Source organism: Neolamprologus multifasciatus, chromosome 19 (genome assembly GCF_963576455.1).
Source record: "Neolamprologus multifasciatus chromosome 19, fNeoMul1.2, whole genome shotgun sequence".
Taxonomy (NCBI): Eukaryota; Metazoa; Chordata; class Actinopteri; order Cichliformes; family Cichlidae; genus Neolamprologus; species Neolamprologus multifasciatus.
The window spans coordinates 24,740,007-24,767,237 of NC_140457.1; the positions used below are offsets into that span (position 1 = coordinate 24,740,007).

Here is a 27,231-nt window from a genome sequence, read left to right on the forward strand (position 1 = left end):
TCCACCCCAAGGATCAAGTCCCCAGACACAAACAGAGTAATGTAGTGTACACTGTTAAGTGCCAGCAGGATTGCCATGATTTAAAAATTAGGGAAACCAAACAACCTCTGGCGAAGCAGATGGCTCAACAAAGAAGAACTAAGTCATCAGGCTAAGTCATAAGTCAAAGGCCGATTCCACGGGTCTATAAAACTAGTTTTAGTTTTATAGTCAAATTAAAAGGTCTATAAAACTAAAACTAGTTTTATAGACCTTTTAATTTTTAATTTTCTGTCCATAACCACACTCACAGAAACTTATTGTTTTAACTTGATTGAGACCTATTTCTGAATTTGTGTGTTTCTTGCACACCCAAGCTCCTGTGATTTCAAGAAGAAACTGGGCATGAAAATGCTGAACTTCTTTATCATATTAAGCAGCATGAATGGGCAAATGCATGCAGACACTGACTACATTTATCTGCATAGAAAGGTTTTACCCCCTTATTACGGTTCACAGCAATTCGTCCTCAGCCTCAAATCCTACAAAGGTTTTGGCAGCAGATATAATAACATGAATAACAAGAATCTTAAACTACTCCACTTAACTATGGGTGCATTAGTGCTAGTGAAAATACATTTTGATAGACAATAGTATACAGTTTGTCTGTTTTGGTGTGCCAGAACTGGTCTGCACTGAGACCTTCACCCAGACTTCACCCAGAGCTTTGATACGAGTACAGATTTTAACCATTGTAACTAGTGTCACACAAACATTTTCAAAAACTTGAAAAAAAAAAGTTGGAATTTGACAACTGCACAGTTTCCTCACTAATGGCTCATTAGCAGGCTTAGCAATGTTATGCTGGTCAGTCACTTAAGGGGGGAGACCAGTGAGGGCAAATCCACTATTGTGTGTGATGCTCCCTCTCAACTCTAGTGTCCATTCTGTTGTTAGTGGAAGAGGGCCTGACAGTCATGATAAAGACCCTTGTCCCTAAATGAACAACATAGATGGATTTAGTGCAGTCTCTCTCAGGCCAAGTTGTAGAATAAATGTATCAATTTTTTCTTTAATTTTAACATTCATCACTTTGTAAGCTGAACTTTCCTGAAAGCTCTCCATTCACAGGTGGTCAAGCACGGAAGGTACCCTTTAAATTTCCCCTTTCTTAATTGCCTTTGTTTTTCCTACTTAAAACACAAACCACACTAGGAGAAGCCTGGTACCTGGCGCCGTGTTCACACACATATAAACACTACAAATCGATAGGATGCCACTCATTGTTAACTGCCCCTCAAAAATCGCCATGGGGAGATGTGGCAAAGTTGAAAGGTTTTTATTTAAATACCCTCCGACTCACAAAAGCAGCAATCAACCACATGTAAATTTTGCTTCCCTTGTGAAACGGAAACACTGTGATTTTCTACCCCACTTGATTATGCGAAAGTACTTCAAACTAAATGGGGGAAAAAAACTTCAGTCAACAGCTTCTTAAGTGGATAATGAAGAATTAAGGATCACTGCATTTATATTAAATTCAATAAAACATATTATTAAAATGTGAATAAGATAAAGGGAAAGAGTGCAACCATGTTAACTACACAGAAACCTGGGTTTAAAAAGCTTAGTTAGCTCTGATTCGCTTGGTGCATTTTATGAAAAAAATCAGTTCCTTCGCCATCACTAAACTGGTAATTATGAGCAGCAGCATTCAATCATTGGTTTAAACCCGCTTTCCTGTTGTTTGGTACAAATGTACTGATAATTGCTGTGCCCTCCACCAACCTGCATCCATTCTGCTGCACAGCAAGGCCATAGCTGGTAATAACTACTGCACCGTTTGACTACTGGAAAGTGACTAGTAGAGAACAAGAAAGGTCAAAAACCCTCCACTAATGCACGCCGCTTGTTTCTGAGATCAACCTTGTTAGTGGAAAGAACACATAATTATCTCCAGGCTCACCACATACATAAATATAAAGACTCGTGTTGCTAGCAGCTAAATAGTGAACTCAAAAGTTGCTCTTAGAGGAAAACATTCTGACACTGGAGTATCCAAGTGTGTAACCTTTTAGACTTGTGTTTCTTCTGCAGAATCCAAAAACTGCAAAGTTAATTATTTTGCTTCATCTCTTGCAAAATACCATAAAAATAATTATGGTAAAAAAATAAAAATAAAAAATGGTAAAATATATATATATATATATATATATATATATATTTTTTTTTTTTGTGCTACTCTTAATAAGCAGGCAGCCCCACTGCTAACGGCTGAATGATACCTAAGACGTGAGTGATGTAAAAAAACATTTAGCATAAACTGTTAGGCACTTGCGTCAAAGTTGTCAATATAAGTTTAAACAAAGTGTTGGACTGGGAGTCGAACTTTGTTATATAACCAAGCACTCCAACACCAGCACCCCTACTCAACAATAAAACGTATAAACTCACAAATTCATTCATATAAAATTTATCTCCAACATCTCTAGCAACATTTCCTAACACATTTTTATGCCTTCTTGCTTCCTACCTGGCCTCTATGTGATCAAACAGATGTTGCCAGCGGTCGTTGACGTCCTTCAGCTTGTCATTGATCTCTGTTTCCTTTGTCTTGTTGCTGGCTGTGATGAGCTGCTCTCCAAGCTGCTTTAGGTGGGTTTTATTCTCACTGAACAGGTTGATCTCCTCCATACAGTCCTGATGGAGAAATCCAAGTAAAAAGACAGAATGATGTACTACACGTGAGCATATTCCCCCATAAGGCTGATCATGTAAATTTCTGGTGCACCAGCATTCTTTAAGTCTTAAAAGCTTTGAATGTAGTTTGACTTTGTGTGCCAGGAGTCTGTATCTCAGGGCCAAACACTCAATTTTAATGCCAGAGGAGCTGTAAAGGTTTGAAACCCTCACGACGGCAATAACTGAGTTTCAGCATTCACCTTTACTAACCTCTACTCCCCCCTTCACCCTCCATCACCGTCACTCCCATAGCACCAAATAAAAGAGGCCGTGAGATCAACACAAAACACACCCGCGTGGCCCTGCTGAGCCAGAAACAGCTGTCGTCTCTTTAACAATCAGGAGGGAATTCACAGCTTTTTGAAAAGCCCAGACAGTGCACCACACAACGTGACACGTCCTGATACAAAGCAGCACAGACGGCAGTGGTGCCACAAACGAAATGCAAAAGGAAACTTTTAACGCTGATTGAAAAAACAAACACATTAATATATGAGTGCATTCCTTTGTTTTACAGCTGTGAGGGGTAAAGAGTGATTCTATGACTGTTATCCTACTACTAGAAGTACTTTTGTGGGCTTGAATGGCTTGGAAACCTTACTGATGATCTTATCAGCACAACAGTGAAACAACAGAAAGTATCTGGTATTAGACAGTGCCAGTTAGACTGCCAGGTGTGTCCAAAAAAACAACTACAGCACTCTGCTTCACTAACAGCAAGTGAAGCTTGAGACGATGGCAGTAAGAAATCTTATTTAACAATGTAAAGTTTTAATTAATTCTCTTGCAGACAACAGTTTAAGTTGTGGGAGTTCTCAGCAGCGACCTTTGCAGCTGTGCTCAGAAACTGTTTGGTGGTTTTATGTATTTCACTACTTAATTCGGTCTTGCTGTCACTATAACTATATCGTTACCAATATACATCCTAGTTAGAACGCTTACCTTCTTGAGTTTCTCGACCATTTCCTCGATGTTGAGATCAGAGTTGTGCGCCACCTTGTTCTCCATTTGCGTCAACCACTCACACAGCTCCTTGTTCTTCTCATTGAAGATGATCCAGGCGTTCAGGCGGTCTGCGATCTCCTGTTTACGCAGGGACACCTGAGACGCAAAGCGGGTTGGGGGACAGAAATTAAATATGTATCATCACTGTAAGATGCTTAGTGGTACCGTAGCTGTCGAATCTATCTTATCATTATGCATGCAGATGCATTGTAAGCTGATTTGTGCTGATTGGGTTGTTGTTCACTTTAGCTTGGAATGAATATAGAATTTAACTCAGGTGCACCTGAGACTTTATCGTGCTTGAAAAAGATTTTTTTCGAAATGATTTACACTCAGACCTTTAAAAACAATAATAATCAGGCACAAATGGTGACATCTTATAAAGTCTGGGTATCCTACAGATTATCATTAAGCCTCAACATATTAAGCTAATATGCACACCTGAGAAACACATGCACAGCCTTATCTAAACATGGGAGATGATATAGGATGCTTGACTTAGAGTGATTTTTTTCGCCAGCTTTCATCCTACATGTTTTTTGGTGTTAAACGTTTAGACTTTTCTGTCACAGATGTGTGCCGAGCCAAAACAGGCTAACTGCTCTGTAATAGATTACTCAGACTCACTTGGAGGACAAAGCTCATGAACACTTCATTTTGTATTTGGAGAAAATCATTCCTTCATTCCAAACATACTTACAAGGCCTGCTTAAAAACACACTGACAAAGCTGATAGGGAAATGTTACTGAGAGTATTTTAGGCAATTTTCACACTTTACCTGTAAATGTATCTCAGGTAAAATGTCTCACTTCTAATAAACATTCATGAATGAAGAAGCCTCCACACAGTCAGAAGTGCCCATCCTCGCGATCACCTTCCCCTCCCCCAAATTCATTTTAATGCAAAAGCTCTTCTTCCTGAAACCTCTTAGCTCTTTACAACATTTCTCTCTCGTCACCATCTGTTCCCCCGTTATCACAATGCTCCCTTCACAGCCCCGCCTCCCAGACGTGTTGGTCCTTTTAGTTGCCCCTTAAAGTATTACTGAGATTTACTAACTTAACTCCTGTCTAATGGCTCAGACTTTCAACAGAAACAATAAATGAATGTGGTGAAGTCAGAATGCTGATTAAACCATATCACAGCACATACAATGTACTGCAGATGTGAGAGCTGCTGCTAATCAAGTCAGATGACTTTTAGGTGCTCTTTCAAAAAACAAACAAATAAAGCAACTTTTGTCCAAATAAAGAAAGTTTTGTTGCTGTATTTAACCCTTGAGCTTCTTGACAGACTATTCCTCACCCTGCAACTTCATCCTGCAATGGTTTGAAGATACTTTGTCCCTTTAAACCATGACAGTTTTTTTAGACAGTTCTGATGAGTGTTTCTGGTCTCATTATGCTTCATATCAATCTCTGTATCAGCAATGCTTTAAAGAAAATTTCCCGAAGAGATTTGACTGTTTGAGTTTTAGAAAGTAAGAATCAAACGGGGGAAACAGCAATATATAAAAAAAAGAATTCAGGATACTGGTGAAGCAGCTTTAGCAAGGCAAATGCACCAGGAATAGAACAATCATGAGAATTTTTAAGTCTGCTCTGATACCAGAGTCAGACAGGAGTCATGTTTGAGACTGAGCGCACTAACCTTGAAGCAGAGTTCCTCCCACTGGCAGTGCAGGTGCTCCACCTGCTCCTGCAGCAGCAGGACATCGTCTGCAATGATGTACTGGGACAGATCCGTCTTCATGCTGCTCAGCTCCGTCAGGCTCTCAGCCCAGTCCTCCAGGGAGATCTTGTTCTTCTGCATACCATAACACAGCGATCACCACAACAAACTGTCAGGGACTCCCCCCTCCTCGCCCTCTGCACTCACTCTCTCACAGCTAGTCCCTACTGTCCTCTCGCTCTGGACCTCCAGCCCCTTTTTCTTTCTCCCTCTATCTCTATCACCCTTTTCTCTCTATTTCTCCCCGCCCAGCGAGAGAGGATTAAAGGCCACAGGCTGCAAGCTGGGCTGGGGGAGGGGTGACTCTGCAGGGGGAAGGTAGGGGTTGGGGATAAAGGCTTTGGTGGGTCAGAGGGGATGAGCTTTGAGGCAAAACTATTTCAAACTTGACTTTGGTCTCCTGGGAGGTAATAAGAACCCAAACAGTCTGAGAACTTGTTGTAGATCCACGTATTTTAAACAGATATTTATTTGCCCTTCACCACCTACTGTGACACCTACAGGCTGCTAACACTAACATGCAGAATGTGAATGTGAATATGAACTTGGAGTACATGCATAAAAAAACAAAACAAAACAACAACAAAAAAAACTGCTGAAGAGAAAAGACAATGTATGAAAGAATAATCTGACACATTGAGAATCACATATATTCATTTCTTAGAAAGGACAAGATACCACTTTGAAAAAACAAAACAGATATAACAAACAGAACAAATATGTGTGTTTCTCCAAATGAAGAACCTTTAATTTGATAATATGTCCTTACTGTCAGAGCGGTCTGGCTGTCAGTTATTTTATAAATTATATAATTAACTAATTGCAATAAGCTGACAATCAAAAATCACCCCTTTGTTTTGTTTTTTAAATAAATCCTAGTTCTTGTTAATAGGAACACAAATAAATGTATGTCTCCGTCGAAGGATATTCCTTTTTAACAGGACTATACTGTCCTTCAGTCTCAACAGTTAAACAAAAGCACGCCCAGCTCAGAGTTCATTATCAGGCTGAAATTATTTTACTGCTGGAGTTTCCGCTAAAAAAGTGAAGCAAGAGATGCACCTCCTGTGTTTTTGTGATTAGTTATTTGGAGATGTACCTTGTAGAGCTTTGCACTCTCCAGGTTGTCATCAAACTCTGGCATGGTCTGGTTCAGCTGGGTCTTCATGTCTTTAAGCTGCAGCATGCTATCTGTTAGCCCAGCCTCGTAGCGCTCCCAGTTCTAACACAATCAAAATGTATTTTTTAAAACACGTTAATCATGCAGATCAATGTGATAGGATCTTACAAAGCTGATTGAACAACAACCCATCGCACTCCTTTGTCTTTTACTTCCTAAACATGCCTGCAGTCATTAATCACAACAGATTGGATTAACTTGCCTGCTCTCAGCCCATGAGAATGTGTCAGACGCTATGGGAGACAAGTAGAGGATCTATGTGTCTTTGTCCAGGCTGAATAAACAAAAACTCAACTCATCTTATAGACTCCCACATCATATTTACCCACTGATGATACAAGGCAAAGAAAATTAGACACTGAGAAAGAACTACTATACGACATGTGCTGTAAAAACAACTAAGGGCTAAATCTAAGAGCGATGTTTTCAGTCCACACTGAGGCTGATGTAACTTCCTCAGGGGATTCACTCTCACTCCCTGACACGGCCTTAAATTTCATTGATTCTGTATATCCGGTGTAATCTGACCATCCATTGACTGGAGGGTAAGGGTAGCACAAAAGACTCATCTACTGTGGTGATAACAATTTAAAAGCCAAATACTCAGATATGATAACATGAAAAGACAAAGACACAATATGCACGGCTGAAAACTGTTTACTGCTGTTTTAAACTGGAGCCCATTCAAAACAAAGCATCAATACAGTTTTTTACTGATTAATCACCGTCCAAAATAAAGGAACCATTTAGTCTAAAAATCTCAAATGGGACATTTTACTGGAGCTGAGACTAACAGTACAAAACAAGAAGTGGATCACTCTCTGGGCAGTATTTACTTTTATTGGAAAAGTGTTGTGTTTCGTGTGCATTTCCTTTGTTTTAAACTTACTTTAAGACGGTTTTAGTGCAACAAAAACGAGTGCAAAGTTCAGGCTTTTGCTATTTGCCCTGTTGAAACCCATTTTAATATCCTTGACCTAATTTTGAGTTCACTTATTTTTTATTGATGTGAATACAGTGCATGCATAGCAGTCATGTCATTGTTTAGTAAATTCATTAACATTTTTAGTAATCTATATCAAGTGAAAAAAGTTTTTGATCACAATTTTATTTTGTTTTTAAAATATTAAAAACATATTCAGCAACATTGTACAGGTATTCAATTTTTTATGTATGTAAACAGTTATAACCTGTTACTTTAATGTTATTATGTTATAATAAAGTAATTTTAGTAATATTTAGTGTCGCCATACATCATTACCTATATGCCTATATATATGTATATATACAGAATGGCAGTAAGAAACATAGTTTTAAGAAATAGCTCTATATATGATTATTACCGCTTTGACCTTCTAACCAATCTACCGTCTTTGAAGGCGAGGTCAGAGGTCAAATATGACATATTTAAATCTTTGTTCGGTACTTTCTGTATTGACAAACAGGCCAGGATACAAATACAGGATACAAATATATTGACATTACTGTGCATGCATGAAGTCACATGAATAAGAAGAAGAGTTCAAGATAAATTTAAGTCAAAATAGAGAAAATACAAACACACAAGCAGATACACTGCAAAGTTTTCCTTAGTAGCATAGACTGAGTTTAAACTTGTCTCACTGTGTACCAGCTAAAAAGTTCCTAAAAGTAACCCATTAAATCAGAACATAATAGTCACAATAATTACCTTGATTATAGCCTCGGTGAGCTCCAGTCTTTTGGACAGCAAACTGTGGAGATTGTCCCACTCCTCCTGCAGTGTCCCCAGATCTGTCTGAAGCTGAGTCTGGGTCTCCTCGTCCCCCATGGAAAACAGCTGACGGCCAATCTCCAGAGTGTTGATGAAACTGCTCTGATACCTCTGGAACAACAGCTCTTTGTGCTGAGGATGACAGTGCAGGAGATAAAACATAGAAAGGAGTGTGGAGGAAAAATGAAGCGAAGGAAGCTACTCAGCAGTGATTTATTGGGGGATGTAGTCAGCCGGGGGCTCTGTGGGGCTTCCTTCTTCTTCTTTTTTTAAAGGGGCAGCTTACAATAGGTCAAAGTCTTATCTTCATCCACATTCAATTCAAATCTCATCAGTCTTCCTTCATGATAGCCCAAAATAACAAAGATTGGAAACTTTACAATTGTTTCATTTTCCCTTTGCTGTAAACGCAATCAGCACCAATTTTCCCTCAGTGTTCATATCTTTAAGCAGCCGTCTGTGAGTGAGTGGCAAAGATAACGTGAACAAACAATGATTTTCAGCAAGTGTAAAAGACTCCCACAAAGATCAGTCCTCTTAACAGATTGCTAGTCTTATAATTGCATTCATCAGCTTGCAGTGAGTGTTTAATTCAATCAGTTTTATGGCCCTTTCAAGTGATTCCAAAATCAATTCGAAAACAGATCCCACCTGCAGGTCGTGGAGGGAGCGTCGGAGCTGCTGCAGGCTACAGCAGGTTAGTCCAGCTGAGGGGAGCAGGGTCTGCGTGTCCGCAAGGAACCTCTGGAGCTTTCTCAGGCTGCGGCTGTACAGGTGCCAGTGCTTCACCAACCCCTCCACCAAAGAACGTCGCTGGTCAGCCCGCTGTACTGCTCCCTGCCACTGCTCTCTGAGCTGGGCCAGCTTTAGGATGAAGTCGCTCCTGGATCCATCAAAATATTAAGTTGTACTTAAATTTCAAAATGAAACACTGACTGTCTAAACAAACAGAATGATTCATTGTTTTCTGAGGCCATTTGTACCAATCAAGCTAGATTTTTTTAAAACCAGGATCAGAATTAGAACAGAAACCTATACGAAGCAAGGAACCTGGTGGTGATGCTAGTGAACGGTCAGTGAACAGTCAGGTGATCACCAAAGCTTTTAGGATTTCATCTTCATCAATATAACTCTATTAAATTTTATGTCAGTTCATTTCAAAGGTGTCAACATATTTCACACATCCTGGACTCAGATGCTGTTTGATCTTCTCACCTGCCCTCCACCTCTCCTTTCTGCAGCAGATGAAGAGCATCAGTGATGACTGAGTGAAGGATCTGGTGACCAATGGAGAGCTCAGCCTGAAAGCGCTGAAACACAGAGACATATGAATGATTAGAAGTGTGTAGTTCAAGTTTAGTTGCGTCAGTAAGGCTGCTAATCAGGTTTGATACCTTGTGAGTACAGAGCTGCTGTCTGAGGCCGCCGTACGATCCCGCTACGTCTACAGCCAGGCTGTCCTCCATCCTCTGCAGGAACGACATCCAGCTTTCACACTTCTGCTCAAATCTCTGCTGCCTCAGCACTTCCATCTGCAGCTCACTGTACACAAAACAGAACAGCAGGTATATTTTTAACGTTTAACCTCAAAACGCCCGTAATTCCAATGTAAAGTTTGAAAAAAAACTGCCTCCTACAGATTTGAGCGGATTTATAAAAATAGTTGTCTGCAAAAGTTCTGCTGCCAAACAAATGTATCCATTTAGTGATCAACCCTAATTTGTGTTCGGTTCATTCACTGCCTTTTACACAATTACGTTTGATTGTTTTCTCTCTTTTCTAAAACTGCAAACTAAATTTCTTTTTGTTTTTTATTTACTTAAAACAGGGGAAATTTACTGGAAGACAGAAAAACTGTGATGGCTGCTCAGGTATTAGTTCCCTCCTCCTCGTGCTTCCTCACTGACCTGCAGGCCTCTTCAGCTCTGGCGGAGGCATCGGCCCAGCGGCGGTTGAGGAATTGCAGGCGGCGTGCCGCAGCGTCCTCCAGCGTCAGACTGCAGCTCCGCTCGTTGAGCACATCGAGGTCAGCAGACAGGCCGCTCAGCTCCATGAGGCCAGACTGGAAACATATGGTGGTGTCAGAGACTCAGGAGGGATCACAACAGTCTGGACTACCGCACGCACGACATCACAGCTCAGGACGGTCTAAGATTACACGCTACAGTCGTGCTCTGTGTTCCTCTGTCCTCATTTATTTACCGCCACAGGGCGGCTTCCTGCTTCTTCATATTCTCTCACTGCTGTATAACATCTGCTCCTGTGCATTAACTTTCCATTCAGAGGTATAAAGTCAGGCAGAGACAAAGCATACTTTTACAACCTTACACTACTAAATATTTGACACTCATATTTCTGCTTAAGTCTTAACATTTAAGAGTTACAGCTGTCAAAATCTTCTCTTTGTGTAAACAATGTCACCCAAACATTTTCAGCACTACATAGCTGTTCAGCACTGTAAATGCACCTACAGCTCAACTGGACTGTAAATAAATCCTTTTTCACTACATACAAGACTCAAGAAAATGAAGCTGGACTCTCTTTAAGAAAACACACATTTCTATTGTAGCATAAAAGTATTTTAATGAAGAGTTTACTTTGGGGAAAGTAAACTGATAATAATAATTAGCTAAACACGCAGCACAGCAGTCATTCATAAAATCTTCACGCTGTCTCACCTGGTTTACCTTCAGAGCTGGATCCTCCAGGCGCTGCTGCCAGACCTCCAGATTCCTCTCCAGTGACTCCATCTCATTTTCAAACTCCTGCACCTGCTTAAGCTCCTCCTACACACAAACATGGCACATGGCCTAATGTGTCTTAATTTATAGGTCACTGTGACGCTTTCTGGAGTCAGGTGTCAGGTGAGGAATAGCAGTGGCAGCAACAAAACAAGCAACGGGTTGTAGTAAAATACTTTAAAAAGTTTAGGCTTTTTAAAGTATTTAAAAAGCCTAAACTTTTTAAATCTTTCAATCACATTGAAAGATTGGCAGTGTTTTCATTCAAAGATTCCTGCAGGTTTACCCAAATAACCCGGCTCACTGATTTAACCTTAAACAAAAGTTTGTACTTGATATGTGATCGGTTCAGTGTAAGCAGTTTTTAAGTGAAAATGAAAATAAGTAATAAATCCAGTCTGACTTCACCGAATCCCACAGACTCTTTCATTCATGAGGTTTTACCTGCAGGTGACCCAGGTTCCTAGACAGCTGCTGTCTGAGCTGCAGGACACCACGTGGCAACAAGCGGCACTCTGATTGGACCAGACTGGCGGCTGAAGGCTCCAGGTGGCTAATCAAGTCCTTGGAGGCTTCCAGCACCACCTCCAGGTTAGACTGCAAGGTGTCTGTCCTCTGCAAGAAACTCTGAAGCAAAGGGGGAGGCAAATGATTGGAGAGTTTCTATTATTATTATTATTATTATTATTATTATTATTATTATTATTATTATTATTATTATGTTTGGTGTCCGATGGTGAATTTTTAAATGCCTGTTACAAACTGCTGGACCCTGATATGAAATAAGACATTATTTTAATTGATTATCTCACCTGAACATTTTCTATCTTGACAGGGAACAGCTTCACTGCGTTGTCCTGTCCAGGTGTGCTGCTCAGCACAGATGTGGCATCACTCTGTAGTGCCTGCAGTTGCTCTGTCAGAGACCCAGCACACTTATCATACACCTGCCACACAGTCAGGACCTTCTGACATCTCTGGAGCTGCTGGCCCAGAGCTCCAGTCACTGTAATCCAACTGGAAAAACAAAACAAAAAAAAAAACAACAAAGATCATATTTTTCCACAGAGTTTCCACATGTGGATGTGCCTGTGTGCAGGTGTATGTGCATGCGTGTGTGTCTCACCTGTCTCTCTGCCTGTCCAGACATTTGCTGATGATGGCAGCAGCAGCAGGACTGATGGTATCTCTGAGAGAGAGGATGTTCTGACCAAGTTTGTCCCACTCTACCTCTGAGGCTTCTGTCTCCTGTCGAAGAAGCTGCATCCAATACAACAAAACAGCCATCAGTCAAAAACAAAATCCAAACAGCCGCCGATCCTCTTTCACATATCCAACTCAGGGTCATAGGAGCTTATCCCAGCTGCCATGGGGCAAGAGCCAGGGTATACTCTAGACAGGTTGCCAGTCTCTTACAGGGCCAACACAGCACCTATGGGCGATTTGGAATCACTAGTTAACCCAACCCCACTAATTGCATGTCTTTGGACTGTGGGAGGAAGCTAGAGTACCCGGAGAGAAACCACGCAAACACAGGGAGAACATGCAAACTCCACACTGGTGGATGTTGGATTATAATCCAGGACCCAGTGCTAACCACTGTCTCTATAAGCAATATGTTTTGAGTGTCCAGAAGCTCACAGTTCCTTATTAAACATATCTACTGCAGACAAAGAATCCAGAAAAAGTGGCGAGTTTAAACATCTACAAGTGATCGAGCTAGTATGGGTAAAATACCTGCAGCTTTTCATGGAGATCTGTGAATGCCTGCAGGGAGAGCCGGGGGCCGCTGTAATACTCCAGAGTCTGAGATGCTCTCACTGTTTTCAGCACCATGTGACTCAGCTTCTCCTCCATGTTGCTCCATAACAGCTGAGCCTGAGTTAGCCTCTGTTTTACTGAGTCGTTCTGTAAAAGATAAGATCATCTAAAGACACCCAGGAGCAGACAAATACCTGACATAAAACTTTTAAGTCAGAGGCATTTATCCTCTGAACTGTCCTTGTGTTACTTACCCTCTGTGTGAGAGCTGTGCAGGTCTCGATGGATTTATCTATTTGACAGATAAAATTGCAGCTCCTGTTTTCTTGTCTGCCACAAACTTTGTCTATCAGCTCCCGAAGAGCTGCAGACTTCTGCATAATCTTCCCCTCAAGATCCTGAGATAAAAACAGAATTTAAAACCTGTGTTGATTTACTTCCCTTGTGTGGATGTGCATCTCTGAGTATTTCTTTGCAAATGACTTGACGTGAAAATTGCTCATCACGGCTGAAACATCAAATCTGAAATGTTGAAATGATGACAGACACGCTAACTGTTCACGCAGATGTTAGAACACAGACCTGGCAGACGCCGATGCTCCTCTGCAGCTCCGTCTGGCTGCTGGGTGTCTGAGCCGAGTCCATCCAGAGGTTTTGATCCGCGATCCAGCTGTTGATCCGCTGCAGTCGGGCATCCCACTCTACTCTGCTCCTCAACTCCTGTTCGACCTCCTGAATCTGAACACCGCACACGTTGTCAACAAATTACAAACATCTCCTCTAATGATCAACAGCGTGTGATGTAGGAAGGTTTATAGGCAGGACCTTTCAAACTTACCTTAGAGTTGATTTTTTCCTGCAAACTGAGCCACTGATGGTTGAGGCGACCCAGTTCATCTGCATACTGGTTTTGTTCGTAGCGCAACCTGTGGTCCTTCTCAGTACTATTTGACTGTAATGGCTGGTTCACGTAGTCCACTGTAATCTGATGTGCACACATCTCTGTCTGAGACTCCTGAGAAATATGCCATGGATAAATACACAAGTGAACCAACAAACGTCTCTTGATCAGATCAGATCAGCGCTAATAATACTCCACTATCCCACTGAAATAGCATAATTAATACAAACATGTAAGCCCGCACCACAACCACCACCATCCATTCTACCTTGAAGTATTTCAGGAACTGGGCGAGATCATTGTTGGTGCAGGAGTTGTTGTTGATTTTGTTGCAGTACTCCTCCAACTGACACTCAGCTGCTCTGAGCCAGGCCTGCAACTCCAGCAGCGCCCCCTGCTGTGTCTCCATCTCTAACCATCGCTGCAATGAAGTCCAAAAAATAAATAAATAAATAAAAACATTGCATACTGTTGTCATTGTTTAATGGCCTTTAATAAATAGTTTTCATTTATAAGCTTTCAGTTAATCCACAATGGTGCTATTAGCAAAGACAGTCCAGGTTTAAAAGGAAGTGAGTGAAAATCTTGAAGTAGGGGGGACCGCAAAGTGAACAGAGGCAGAGGAAATGAGGATTTCAGAAAGAGAACAAGGAAGGGGGTAGAGCTGAGACGAGTGGAGGTGGGAAAGTAAAGAAGAAAAAGAGTGGATGAACGAGACTGAAAGAGGAGAGAGGAGCAAAAGACAGACAAGCAGAAAAGAAAAAAAAGTCAGACACAGAGAGGTTCATAGGTGGTTTCACACCAAAAAGAGAAGAGGGGTGAGAAGAGCCCTCGAGATGGATGATTATAATTGGTGGCAGCAAAACTGCACCAAACTTTGCTGAGCTAAAGCCAGAAAGGTTCTGTGGAAGTATAACTTCTGACATTTAAATACAGCCACAGATAAGAGGGCGTCTGGCACATAGTTTGTGTATTACAATATTCAGCATTTAAGAAACGCCATCGCTCCAACACCCTTCAGGGAGATCTGGGGTCAGATGTGCTAATGTATTGGACCACGTTGTACTGTCTGTATTTATAAAGAGAGCACAGTTACAAGACTGCATATAAGAGGTGACCGATCCTGTTGGATGTGTATTTCTAGGAGTTTCTACGGTGGCTCTGAGAGGTCAAATGCACGGCAATGTAAGAAAAGAACAGCAAATAGAACAAAAATGCTGCAAAAACACTGAAAATAAAACTGAAAAAAAAAATCCCACAATTAAACGAAATCTCACAAAACTCAATGCAGGTGTTTTTGAGGAGACATTAATAAAAGTGCTGCAGAAGTCACCAAAACATGCCAAAAACTGCACTGTGACACACTTTAAAGAAGTGAACGGTTCACCAGTGTTGTGAGGGATAAAAATATGCAGGAAATGTGTATTTTAATCACATGATTCATGTAAGAATGTAATTGCATACGTTTCCTCATGTTGTTTTATCCCCCAAAACCCTTTTTTGTGTTTTGTGAGTTTTGTTTTTTGGTCAGCTTTTGTAGCATCTTTTTCCTTTTTTTATTGAACTTCCGTTCTGTTTTGTGTGCTTTTTCTATTTACTGGTGTTTTCTTGCGTTACAGTGTGCTTGACCTTTCAGAGCCACCGTTATTTCTGTTCTTGAGATCCAAAATACAGGAAGGAGAATATTTAATTGAAGCGCATTACTGCTATATGTGGCAAATTTTAAAAAAAAATGTAGAATATAGCATGCTGAATATTTTTTATTGGAGTTCTATATTGAAATGAACTGCCTGTGTTCAGAAAACAGCACAACCTTTGTAAAACGCTGAATAGTTTAACTTAGAGAAGTCACAGTCTACATGGGGGGAGATCCTCACCTTGTGCAGAGTTTGTTGAATAACAGGCACATCAATGAGAAGACTGGACCAGTCCAACTCTATCTGTCTGAGCTGAGTGTTGATGGAGCTCATATCTATGTCAGAAGTCTTGGGCAGAGGAGTCCCTTTATCCTCAGGATCTCTTTCTGAGTGTGCTTCCCTCAGCTGCAGCAGCTGGGACGAAGAACCGGTCACTGCCACCTTTACTTCAGATTTGGCCTCCAACTCTTTGGTCAAAGCCTGCATTAAAAATCTTACGTTAGTCTGTTCTCCATAATTGCATTGTGGTCTCTGGAAGAGCTGCTAATGAGCAAAAGTTGGTCAAAGTGCTAGAACTAAAATATTTTTTAAAACACTAAAAAACAATGGTTTCAACTCTTACTCACCACAGACTGGAGGTAGAGCTCACGCCTCTGTTCAACATCCATCTCCTCACTGGATGAGACAGTGAGCTCACTCCATCTATCGATCCGTTGTCGAGCCTCATTCATCCACTGAGACAGCGCGGCAGAGCTGTGACGAAACCTGATTTTTGGGCAAAAGTTGCACATTTAAAAACAAGTTGACACAACTTCATACCAAAAGATCTTTTACTATCTAAAATTAGTATGCAACATGCATGCAACCCTAATGAATTAAATTTAGATTGACAATTTCATTATTATTTCATCTCAACATAAACCACACTAAACATTTCTAAAATATGATATGAGCTTAAACTAAACTACACGCAGTCTAGTCTAAGTTCAGGACAAGCTCCAACTTTCTATGTCAGACGGCCCTGACTTTCATGCTTTTCATCAGTCACCTGCTCTTTAGTTTCCTTTCTTTGTCAAAGTTGGTGCGTTCATGCTCCAGCCTCTTGTGCAAAGATCTCCAGCGAGCCTCCAGTTTACAGACAGACACACCCACTCCACTAAAACCCGCTCTCTGCAGTCGCCGGCCTCCCTCCAGCATCTGACTGACCCGCGCTTCATTCTCCTCCAAAATGCAATGCAGCTCCTGCAGTCAGACAAGGAGAACTTTATATCACTGCACAGACCCGTGAAATGAATTCATACATACATGCGTGAATATTCACTCAACTCAACACAAATGCTAACACTCAGAGCGATACAAAAGTCTTTGTGAGAAGTCACATTTTGTCTGCTGGCTACAGTCACAGAAGGGCATTAGTGATTTCAGACTCATCATCTTATCACAATTAAAATAAATCAGGTTTGCTAACTCTCATGCAACTGGTATGTAAGACTAAGGGTGAAGGTTTGTGCTACTTTTCAATTTCACTTTCATCTAAGATAATAACCCTGATAGTGAACAAAGGACAACTTTAAAGTAGGGATGCACCGATACTGGTATCGGGTATCGGGGCCGATACTGTAAAATGTGTGTGTACTCATACTCGTAAAAGTTAACCGATACCATGAACCGATACCAACTTGTTTCATTAATCAGAGGGTGGCTTGTCATTTCTGTTGTAGTTTTTTAGATTGGCCACTAGGGGGCCAATTATTATTTTATTTATTATTTATTTTATAATAATTATTTTGTTTGTTTGTTTACAATATGGACACTCTGCAATAATTTAAAAGTTTAATTTATTCGCAAACCTAATTTGTATTTATTTTATTCCAAACAGAAGTGTTTATTTATTATTCTGAAAGCTCGAGACAGTGCCAATAGTTCAGTGATATTTTGTAAAATTACAATGTGGAGACTCTGCAATAATTTAACAGAAGTGCTTATTTTTCACTTGAAATTTTTTTGTGGTCATTTTTATTAAGATTTTATTTTTTATCGGCAGGGAATATAATAAAACCTGTCTTCCAATTAATTGTATTTGTGTGTGTGTGTGTGGTAGAAGTATCGTTTTTTGTACTCTATATCGGCAAATACTCAGATCCAAGTATCGGTATCGTATCGGTTTGAAAAAATTGGTATCGTTGCATCCCTACTTTAAAGCCAAACAAGTTAAACATTTTTTTCTCCAAACAGGACAAAGTCTAAAGATCAGGATTTTTTCATAAACACAGACCTCAAAAGAGAGTTTGTAACAAGTTATGAATGAGACTCACTACTGAATACATGCTGACATTTGATTTTACACAAAATTTTAACTGAGCTGTTACTTTAATCTCATGCAGATTTGGTTGCTGAACTAGAGCAAAGATGCTGGAGAAGACAACCTCTATGTTTATGTTTTTATCTATTTTACCACATATATATTTGTTGACTATAGACCATTCTGAGGTGCATTTCAAAACTGATGCATTGCCAGTCTGGAAGCAGAACAACAGTGAACAGAACCAAAAATTACATTTGGTCAGAAGTCTGTGCTTGGCTAAAAATTCACATCAAAGCCAAGGAGCATCCTGTACCCCTACAGAAACAACCTATTAGGGTGTATTTAATTGATCTAATTAGGTTTTGAGTGCAGTGCACAAAGTACAGCATAGAGCTTGCCCAGATAGATAGAATGGAACATTGCTTGATGTGCTCTGTACTCCAGTTGGCTGCCTGTAAGTAAATTCGATGGTCAAAAAACACATTTATTAATAAAAATGATCCCTTGTAGATGGAATAGAAAATACCTTGTAGCTGAGAGGCTTCTCTGATTCCTGCTCAGATCCCTCGGGGATCTTGGGAAATGATGTCTCAATACTTCTCATCAAGGAGTCGGACCATGCACTGTCCTTCTCCCATTGTGACCACATCTGAGGCAGACGTTGTGATTATCAGTGATGGTTATGTCATTAAAATCAATCCTCATTCTCATTTCTCATTTGTGCCTTTAATAGCCTATATGTGTAAATCTGTCATCTAGTGAACAAGTTAATGAATTTGGGGGAGTTTTGGTGGCCTGGACAGATTAAGGCAAACTTAAGAGGCATAGAGGTGTCAGTAGGTTCCAGTGGAAGTGCTTTTCAGAATGTATAACGGCAATCACATTACACTTTGATGGGCGATGCAAGGTGTGGCTTCCATGATATCTCTCTCTTCGTTATTGTATGTACTGTATTTCTCTTTCTTTACTTGATAGTCACTTTGCAAGTAAGCTACATTGCACCTACCTCTAATGTTTCCTGCATCTTGGTCCCTTTCTCCAGTCCATCCTGCTGCAGTCGAGCCACCTGGTCCTGCAGACCCTTTATTGTAACCTCCCTATTTTCTAGGGGCATATCTGAAACTCTATTGGTCAGGTACCGCAGGATTTCAAAGTGATCGCCGAGGAACTGGAAAAACCTCTGATTAAGAAAAAGTAGACATGAAAAATCATAATCTATTGTCTTATTTCCATGGGACTCTTTTTTTCCACCACACTAACCATATGACTGCTTAGCTTCTTCTGGAGCTGGGCCCTGCTCCGGAGCTCTGCGTCAGGCTGCTGAGTGAAACTGTCAGAGCCCAGACGGAGCAGCTCCTCAAAGCTGCGGACCAGCTGCTCATATTGCTTCTGCAGTTCCACGTCGCTTTTCAACTCCTCACAGTGGGAACGGACACCACCCACTACTGTCTCCAACTCACCCTGCACAACAGGAGGACAGAAAATTTGAAGATTTAAATGCTCTTGCATCATCTGAATAATTCAGTTTCTGAGTATTCTTAAACTTGCCAAATCTCTCAGTATTTAATGGGCCACCTTAGTGACCTACGCAAACGTATAAACACTAAAGCCCACATTTGACACGCTCGCTAACACACCTGCAGCTGTGTGGCCTGGTGGATGAGACAGGCAGGCAGATTGTGTTGGTCAGCCTCGACCTGCTGCTGCAGAGACTCTTGGATGTGAGCAGCAGCCTGACAAATAAACACACCAACAATTAAAACCTGTAGAGATTTTAATAATAAACAGTCAATTTAGAGTCGACTGATCTATTAACAGAACAAATTACCAATATAACAAGTAAGCTAAAACTTATCTCAATTGAAGTTAGATATTATGTCTTCTTACTTTCTCTATTTTTATCAGTATTAATAAAGCAATTTACTGACTGATTTTAAAACACATGCAGACCTGTTTCTCTGCACTGTCCTCCTGCAGGATCCTGAGCTGCTTCTCTCTGCTGGCCAGCGCGATCTGGACCACAGGAAGTAGTCTGCACAGATCATCAATGCACTGCTGACCACACTTTAACCCCAGGACATTGCTGACCTTTGACCCCTGAGAAACAAGCTCACTGCCAAGGGTGGCAAGCTCTGCTGAGAGACTCTGAAAAGGAAAATTAATAGTAAAGATCCTTCTTTTAGTTAAGCTTTAACTAACAGTAGGATGCATTATTGATATTTCACTTATAATTTTTTCCCAAAGGGGTCGATAAAATGTCAGAATTAAGAACACTGAGCCATAAAAATTGCAGTGTGAAGTAGGGATGGGTACCGGTATCCGGTGACATGATGGCACTGGTTCTGACATAAACGGTAGTAACCAGACCGAAAAGCAGCGCACATTTCGGTGCTTTATTTTCCTGAGCTGTGATACACTTTAGATTCTAGCCAATCATTTTATGTTTCCGAGGATAGTAGGCGGGTCCAGGTACGTACGTTCTTTTAGAGCAGAGCTACAGATTAAAAATGCCCAAGGCGAAGTTCACAACAAAAGATGCAAACTCAGCAGCCTGCAACAAGTGCTTTAAGGTGATACTGTGATACTGTCAAAGGAGGTAACACCTCAAATCCGATGAAACACCTGGCGACGCATAGCGTTTTTTTTAAAAGCCAAAAAATGCACCGTATTTGATAGCTTGCTGCGAGACCTCACACCGTGCACATCTACTGCAGGTGGGTTGCCTGTTATCGGACCCGGAGTTAGCAACATCCCCCAAAAACCCGAAGAGGAGAGTCCTGGCCCCTAGCCCTGCCAGTGTAGCAGAAATGATGACGGATGATGATGCAGCAGCAGCCGTTCTTCTCTGTGTGAGTAGCTTAATGTTGTTTGTGTGTAATTTACGTTGAGTAGGCTAACCACGTTATTACATTAATGCATGTAAGGTGAACTAGCAAACACCGTTGTAGTTACATGCGGCTGTCTTCTTGTTTGATGGCAGATACTCCCTTCACCCTGGCCAAAAAGGCTAAAATGACCAAAGAAAAAGTGGAAAACAGTTAAACATGAGAGGTTTTTGGACAAAGTTTGTTTTTTTTCCATTGTTTAAGCACTGCTTCCAACCACGAGTGATACCATATATGCCCTATAGCTGCAGAAAAGGCTAACATTGTTATCTTTTTACAAAAAACAGCTGAACGTGAGAAGTTTTTGGACCAATTTTGTGTTCTCCATTCTTTAAGCACCGGTTTGAGCACCGGTTTGAGCACCGTTTAAGCACCGGCACCGTTTCAAAAGTACCGGTTTGGCACCGATATCGGATGATACCCATCCCTAGTGTGAAGCTAAAAGCTGATACGGTTGCACAAAAAGTTAAGGATAAAGAAAACACATCATGACAATTCCCTTTAAAGGTAATGTCAGTGTCTACAGAAATAGCTCACAGAAAGTAACAACAAGCTTCACACTGATGCTTCAGAAAATGAAGGGGGATCATTAAAGTCACTATCACGCCTCAGATTTTTCAGCCATAGATGCAGGAACGCCGATGATGACAATTTTGAAACTGAAAACAACCGTAAACATCTGAGCCATGTTAAGTGCTTCTTTGCAGTGAGGCGTCTCACCTGTAGGTGAAGCAGCCTCAGCTGGGGTTCTTCTTCATGTGTCACCAGAACAGGTGTGCACAGCATGCTTTTCATTGAGTCCAGGCACAGGGATGCTCCATGCAATACATTAAACAAACCTTCATCAACGGTCTGATGGGTTCCCTCAGCAGGGCAGGCCTGGGTATGAGAGATGAGCAAAACCATTAGCAGGGTCATGCTAACAATTTATTAAGATTTGGTTTTCTTTTAGGCTATTTGTTTCAGTTTTATGCAAGGCTGAGTTGATTTCCTTCCATCTTTTACTTTAATACTATAATTTTTTTTAATGTTTTTTAAGTGGACAAAAGCAAATTTCTTGATCAAATATTAAAGCGAATCAGCTCAGGGACCTCAATTTATTAGAATTCTTAATATTACGCATATTGACGTTTAGTTCTATGGTGTTGTCCAACTGTTATTTTCCATACTGTGATTCTGATACTTAATTGCCTGTAAGGTGTCCTTGAGTGTCCTAAAAGTTGCATATAAATAAATTATTATTGTTATTATTATTATTACATTAAAACATGCATCAGTTATATTGTTGGTGCTGCGTTAAAGATTGTTTCACTTTTCAGTCCTGTGACAACTCAAAATGAGGTCCAGCCTTACCTATACCTCGTAATTATTTGATAAGATTACACTGATCCCAGTGCTAAGTCCAATATTATACTTTGTTGGTTTTCTTATTGATTTTTGATCTTTTGGGGGGGGAAAGTGGGCTCAGATTTTCAACATCAACACCACTGATTCTGAACACAGTGTAAAAACTGTGGCTGGTATTTGTTTATTTGTTTATTAGTTGTATTTTGGATCACATCACATATTTACTGATCACGTAAAACTCTTTTCTTTCAGATCTCATACACTGTTTATGCCACTGATAATGCAAGCTGCATAACTTAATAGAAAGCTAATTTAATACAATTACATTTAACTGGTTATAGTTACAAATAATTCTAAATTACATATTGCCTTTAAAGGGAATATAAATTTAGGAAGCTAATCATCTCACATCCCTTCAGCTTTATCTCAGGCTCTCTAGTCTAGAAGAAAACCAGCAACTGGCCTCGTGTAACAGCTTCTATACTCTCTGACAAACAGCCCTAATATAATGGCTCCTCACCCGATTCAGAAGCTCTGCAGATGTGTGTCCCAGCTCTCTCAGATGGCTGATGCAGGTCTGGAGCTCTTTCAGGTTTTTTCTGGCAATCATGCATCCTGCTGTTCCATTGCTACGCTTCACAGATGAGTCTGTCACCTTCATAAAGAGAGAGAAAGAGAGAGCCACACACACAGACAGAGAGAGAGAGACGGAGAAAAACATCAGAGGAAAAGTTGGAGACACACGCAACTCTAATCATGCCCTGCAGGAGTTCCCATAACACCAACGAGACAACAAAGTGGCATCTGCTCAAAGAAGGTGATAATCAAGCATGGCGAGAACACCGATTTGTCCCTTTCTCTCTTGTATTTGAAATGTGATAATCAAGCACCTCAGTCTCACGATGAAGGCCTTACCTCGGAGGGAGGAAGCAGCCAGCTCTCCTCCAAAGCCAGCAGCTGACTGTGAAGGTGATCCCACTTCTTCTGAGCCGAGTCCTCCTCCTCATCAGCCGCAGCAGGAGGCGACCTGCAGCCAGAGAACAAGCTGAAAATTAACACTTCATCTTACTCCAGCTTTCTTTCTTTCTATATACATTGAAGTTGAATTAAGAAAATACTGTAGTCTTTTTCTCCGTCCTATAAATAAAATACCTTATTTAAAAATGTCAATGTATGTTATATTTTAAAACAACTACGACTCTGTAATATGTGTTTGACAACAATTTAATAGAGTAAAGAAGCTGTTTTGCCTTAGTGAGAGCTGGCTGCGGTCCTCGGACTCCTGGCTGTAAAGCAGCGCTCTGCTGCCATGCCTGGCGATGGCCCGAGTTAGTCCTCTTTGTTCACTGAGCTCGTGCTCCAGCTCCTACACAAAAGTAAAATATCAAGTTTAACAATTTTAACTGTTTATATTTGATACAATGTCTGTGTGTCTGTGTCACGTCACTTACTGACACAAATTAAAAGCTATACTTCATCTATTAGCGGGGGCTTATTGTCATGCAGCCATTTATTTTACTTGAATCTCTCCCTTTCTAATTATTTCCCGCTAGCTATTAGGTCAGTGGTTCCCAAAGTGGGGGGCACAGAGCCATTGCGGGGGTGCAGTTAAAAAAAAAAGAAAGAAAGAAAGAAAGAAAAAAAAACTGCTTGGACACTGCTAGCATAATGCACAGGTCTTTGACGGGGCTCCCGCACAAAGCAAAGCAGAGGATGAAGCATCGCCGAATATTAGTGATGTGCGGATCGATCCTGAAATATCGATTCCTCCGATACCAGTCATTTATGTTCTAGAATCGATTCTCACATTAAAATATCGATATTTTAGTAATTTAGGGTTAATTTGTAGTTTATCATTAACAGGAACACGGTGGAAAGAAACTATAACATTTGGATTGTCTACATTCAAAGGAACTACTTCCTCTTCCGCCTTTCATAGTCATGTGCGAAATACGGCTGTATAAATGTCTAGCAGCCCCTTGGCGCGCGCACTCACAACAATGGCTGAGCGTAATTGTGCGGACGTATTTTACCTCCGCAAACAGCTGAGTCATGGTTTGCGATACATGTGGCAAAAAAGTGCTCCAAGAGTGAGGTGTTGTGGCCATACTTTCCCAACCTTGAGACCTCAGAATTAGGGAGACATTCAAAAGGGCTGTTGGGGGGAGGGGGGGTGATAAATACATTTTACAGTGTTTATTTATCGGATAAAATACGTTAAATGTCACCGTTATTATTGGCCGGCCCGGAAACAGCGGGGGTGTCCAAATTCAGAGGCTGCTTCCACCTGAGGACCCGGCCTTCGCGGTCTAAAGAAAGCCGGCTAGTACGTCACGAGCTCCCTCGGTGGAGTGAAACAGCCGTCTGCTCCTTGCTATCTAAAATATAACCGGGCGCTGGCGTAAACCCTCGACCGTCCCACACTTTCTTTAATTAGTTTTCTGTTTGATGTTTATTCAGCTGTGTGAAAACCCCGGATGAACCCACCCGATGGATTAATAAAGTTAAATTTAATTTAATCTAATCTAATAAATTTAATCTCAGCCAAACCGATTTACTCACGAACAAATAAAACACTGAAAAAGCCAAACAATAACATTTTTAAGTTATCAAAGTGACTTATATATCATGTTTAACCCGAGTAGCGAATTGGCTGGGCCGCGCTATGAATTCTGCGATATGGTTTTTCAATTTTGTTGTCCAGGTGGAAATTCGGGAGAATGGTGGCTCCGGGATTCTCCCGGAAAAATCGGGAGGGTTGGCATGTATGGTTGTGGCAACATCACTAACCTTCTCAAACACCTCAGAGTAAATCATATCACAGTATATGAGGCGCGTATGTTGAGGTGAACTGAAGACGAGGAGAGGGACAGGTGCTGCTAGGGCGAGACAGACGTCTCTCACTGAGTCCTTTAGTGCTGCAGGCAGGCAACGTGTTCAAATAGCGCACAACTTCAGTTTTTTATTTCTGTATGATGAACTCTGCATTATTAAGTGATAAGAACAAGTAATCTGATGTCCTGTAATCATTATGACGCTATAATTTGAGATACAATAAATAAAATAAGTTTTTGTACAAAGTATCGGTATCGGATCAGTATCGTCGATACCACCCTGAATATTATTTGGTATCGGATCGGAAAGGAAATCAGTGGTATCGCACATCACTACCGAATATGCTTCAAAACCAACTTCTTTCCAAACCAAAAACTAGAAAATATGACGATGCATATGTTTCCTTCAGCTTCACCTGCACAACGGCGGTGCCGAGGTAGGCCTCCCCGACAGAATTTGTTTCCCCTGCATTGGGAGCAGCGCTGGGCTGTCCAAATCATGGCCGAACAGTAAACACATTCTTGATTTTTAGTTCACAAACACTTCTTATAATGAAATTTTGGCGACGTTAGCTCTTTATACAGTGGGATACAAATAATATCAGGCTGATGCTGCCACAATTTGCTTCCACTGTTCAAATCATGGTATTTTCATGGTTTCTCTTTCTTTTTCTCTCAGCTTTTTAGCTCCACCTTTTCGCTTTTCTTATCCTCTACGAGGTGCACTGTAGTGATGGGTCGTTCGCGAACGAAATGGCTCTTAGAGCCGACTCTTTGAAGTGAACGAGGTTTTTTTTTCTTTCTCTCACCCTCTCTCTCGCCCTTTTTTTCCGCTAAACTCCGCATGGCCGGCCTGTAACTTTGCGCTGGGCAGAGGGGGGAGGGGCGTTAGTTACACTCGCAGTAGCACAGGAACAGAGCCAGAGAGAAAGAGAGCGAGGGACAACAACGTCACATTAGAAAGGTATAGTAATCATCCACTATTTTCAGTTGCAGATGATAAAGGATTCAGAAATCATGCAGGCCCATATGACAGAGAATGTGCATCTTCTTTTTGTTTTAATATTTTAATTTATATTTAATTGTGTTGTGGTTTGCAGTGTTTTGTGTTGTTTCACGTTAAATTTGTTTAAAAGGAAAAAGCTGAAAATTTAAATAGTTAAAAGTTGAAATGTAAATAGTTGTTTTTTGTATTATATGATTTATCTATTACATTTTATGTGGAGTGAATAAATAAAGTATATTTATGGTGGCCCTTAGAGACAAAGCACGTACAAACTCCAAAACACGTACAAACTCAGAATCACGTACAAAAGACAACAGAAGTGCTCCAGGATGCTAGGGCGCAGTGTTGAGCTTTTGTTACCTAGTGGCTACACAAGCCAGGAAGTATCAACAACCGGATTTGGTGTGTGGTAGTAACAGGTAAATGAACTTTTTTTTTTTAATTATTTGAATAAATATGAGTGCTTGTCTATAAATACACAAACCATACACACATGCTTTCGATTGTGTAATTTAAGTGATCTAGTAGCTCTGTTTTGGAAGTTCAGTAAACGCTAGAAATGTGTTTTGGAGTTTGTACGTGCTTTTTGGAGTTTGTATATGCTTTAGAGTTTGTACGTGCTTTGTCTCTAGGGGCCATATATAAACATATATAAATAAAACCACTTTTTTTACATTAGTAATTCCTTTTCTGCATAATTTTATATTATTGTTAATGATTAAATAATTAAAGCAACAAAACAACCTGAAATGCTGGTTCAGAGCCGAAAGAGCCGGATCTCTAAAAAGAGCCGGAAATCCCATCACTAGTGCACTGAGGGAATGTAGGGGAGATTTGATTGGGCAATCCAGTGTCAGTAATGAAAATTAACCAATGGGTTGCTTAGGGGTTAAAGTATGCAGAAAGAGCCACAGCTAAAAACTTACTGATCCACCACTGATCCTATGTACTTATGTCACAGGAAAACATGAAAACATGCTGGTAGAAGGGCTTTTTAATGCCCCAGGATGTTCTGAATGTTTGCATTTGGGTGAAATACACAAAAAGCAGTCAGACACGTGAAATACACGAAACCCCACACCACTGGAACCTAACATCAAAGCAGCTAATGGCATCAGTACCTTCTGCTGCTGCAGGCTGCTCTGTCTGAGAAGTTTGTTTTTAGGTGATGAGAAGATCTCTTGAACACTGTTGCTGCGCCTCACTTTAGACTCAGGCTGGCAATCTGCCTGAGAAACTAAATGCTGTGGAAAAACATGTGAAATGTACACACAAGAATGAAAGCTAAAGAGTTTATCAGTATCACTGTCAACTGTACGAGTTCTTGAAGGTAGCAGCTTTAAGAAACAAGTCTAAATGCGAACATGTACGTGATGTGTTGCTTATGAAAGGACGCCACTATTGAGCTGCTGGTGAGCCTGCA

At 40.8% G+C, this 27,231-nt stretch overlaps 1 protein-coding gene across 13 annotated transcripts in view; it reads right to left on the reverse strand.

The window, feature by feature from the left end:
• The window catches only part of syne2b (spectrin repeat containing, nuclear envelope 2b), a 155,585-nt gene that overhangs the window by 25,190 nt on the left and 103,164 nt on the right, over window positions 1-27,231 (reverse strand). For 12 of the 13 annotated variants that reach the window (XM_085144137.1, XM_085144130.1, XM_085144138.1 and 9 more), the window contains 31 exons: window positions 26,930-27,052; window positions 23,219-23,334; window positions 22,884-22,995; window positions 22,489-22,623; window positions 21,342-21,500; window positions 19,687-19,881; window positions 19,374-19,469; window positions 18,997-19,197; window positions 18,743-18,916; window positions 18,263-18,385; window positions 16,480-16,673; window positions 16,058-16,196; window positions 15,672-15,911; window positions 14,063-14,215; window positions 13,732-13,908; window positions 13,476-13,631; window positions 13,148-13,291; window positions 12,870-13,040; window positions 12,259-12,392; window positions 11,945-12,149; window positions 11,577-11,759; window positions 11,070-11,177; window positions 10,299-10,453; window positions 9,786-9,933; window positions 9,607-9,701; window positions 9,043-9,274; window positions 8,329-8,523; window positions 6,558-6,680; window positions 5,378-5,533; window positions 3,664-3,822; window positions 2,513-2,679 (listed from right to left, as the gene is read on the reverse strand). In XM_085144137.1, coding sequence (XP_085000263.1) covers window positions 2,513-2,679; window positions 3,664-3,822; window positions 5,378-5,533; window positions 6,558-6,680; window positions 8,329-8,523; window positions 9,043-9,274; window positions 9,607-9,701; window positions 9,786-9,933; window positions 10,299-10,453; window positions 11,070-11,177; window positions 11,577-11,759; window positions 11,945-12,149; window positions 12,259-12,392; window positions 12,870-13,040; window positions 13,148-13,291; window positions 13,476-13,631; window positions 13,732-13,908; window positions 14,063-14,215; window positions 15,672-15,911; window positions 16,058-16,196; window positions 16,480-16,673; window positions 18,263-18,385; window positions 18,743-18,916; window positions 18,997-19,197; window positions 19,374-19,469; window positions 19,687-19,881; window positions 21,342-21,500; window positions 22,489-22,623; window positions 22,884-22,995; window positions 23,219-23,334; window positions 26,930-27,052 — 4,868 coding nt within the window. The remainder of the gene's footprint in view (window positions 1-2,512; window positions 2,680-3,663; window positions 3,823-5,377; window positions 5,534-6,557; window positions 6,681-8,328; window positions 8,524-9,042; window positions 9,275-9,606; window positions 9,702-9,785; window positions 9,934-10,298; window positions 10,454-11,069; window positions 11,178-11,576; window positions 11,760-11,944; window positions 12,150-12,258; window positions 12,393-12,869; window positions 13,041-13,147; window positions 13,292-13,475; window positions 13,632-13,731; window positions 13,909-14,062; window positions 14,216-15,671; window positions 15,912-16,057; window positions 16,197-16,479; window positions 16,674-18,262; window positions 18,386-18,742; window positions 18,917-18,996; window positions 19,198-19,373; window positions 19,470-19,686; window positions 19,882-21,341; window positions 21,501-22,488; window positions 22,624-22,883; window positions 22,996-23,218; window positions 23,335-26,929; window positions 27,053-27,231) is intronic. The other variant, XM_085144132.1, reaches the window with a different exon arrangement.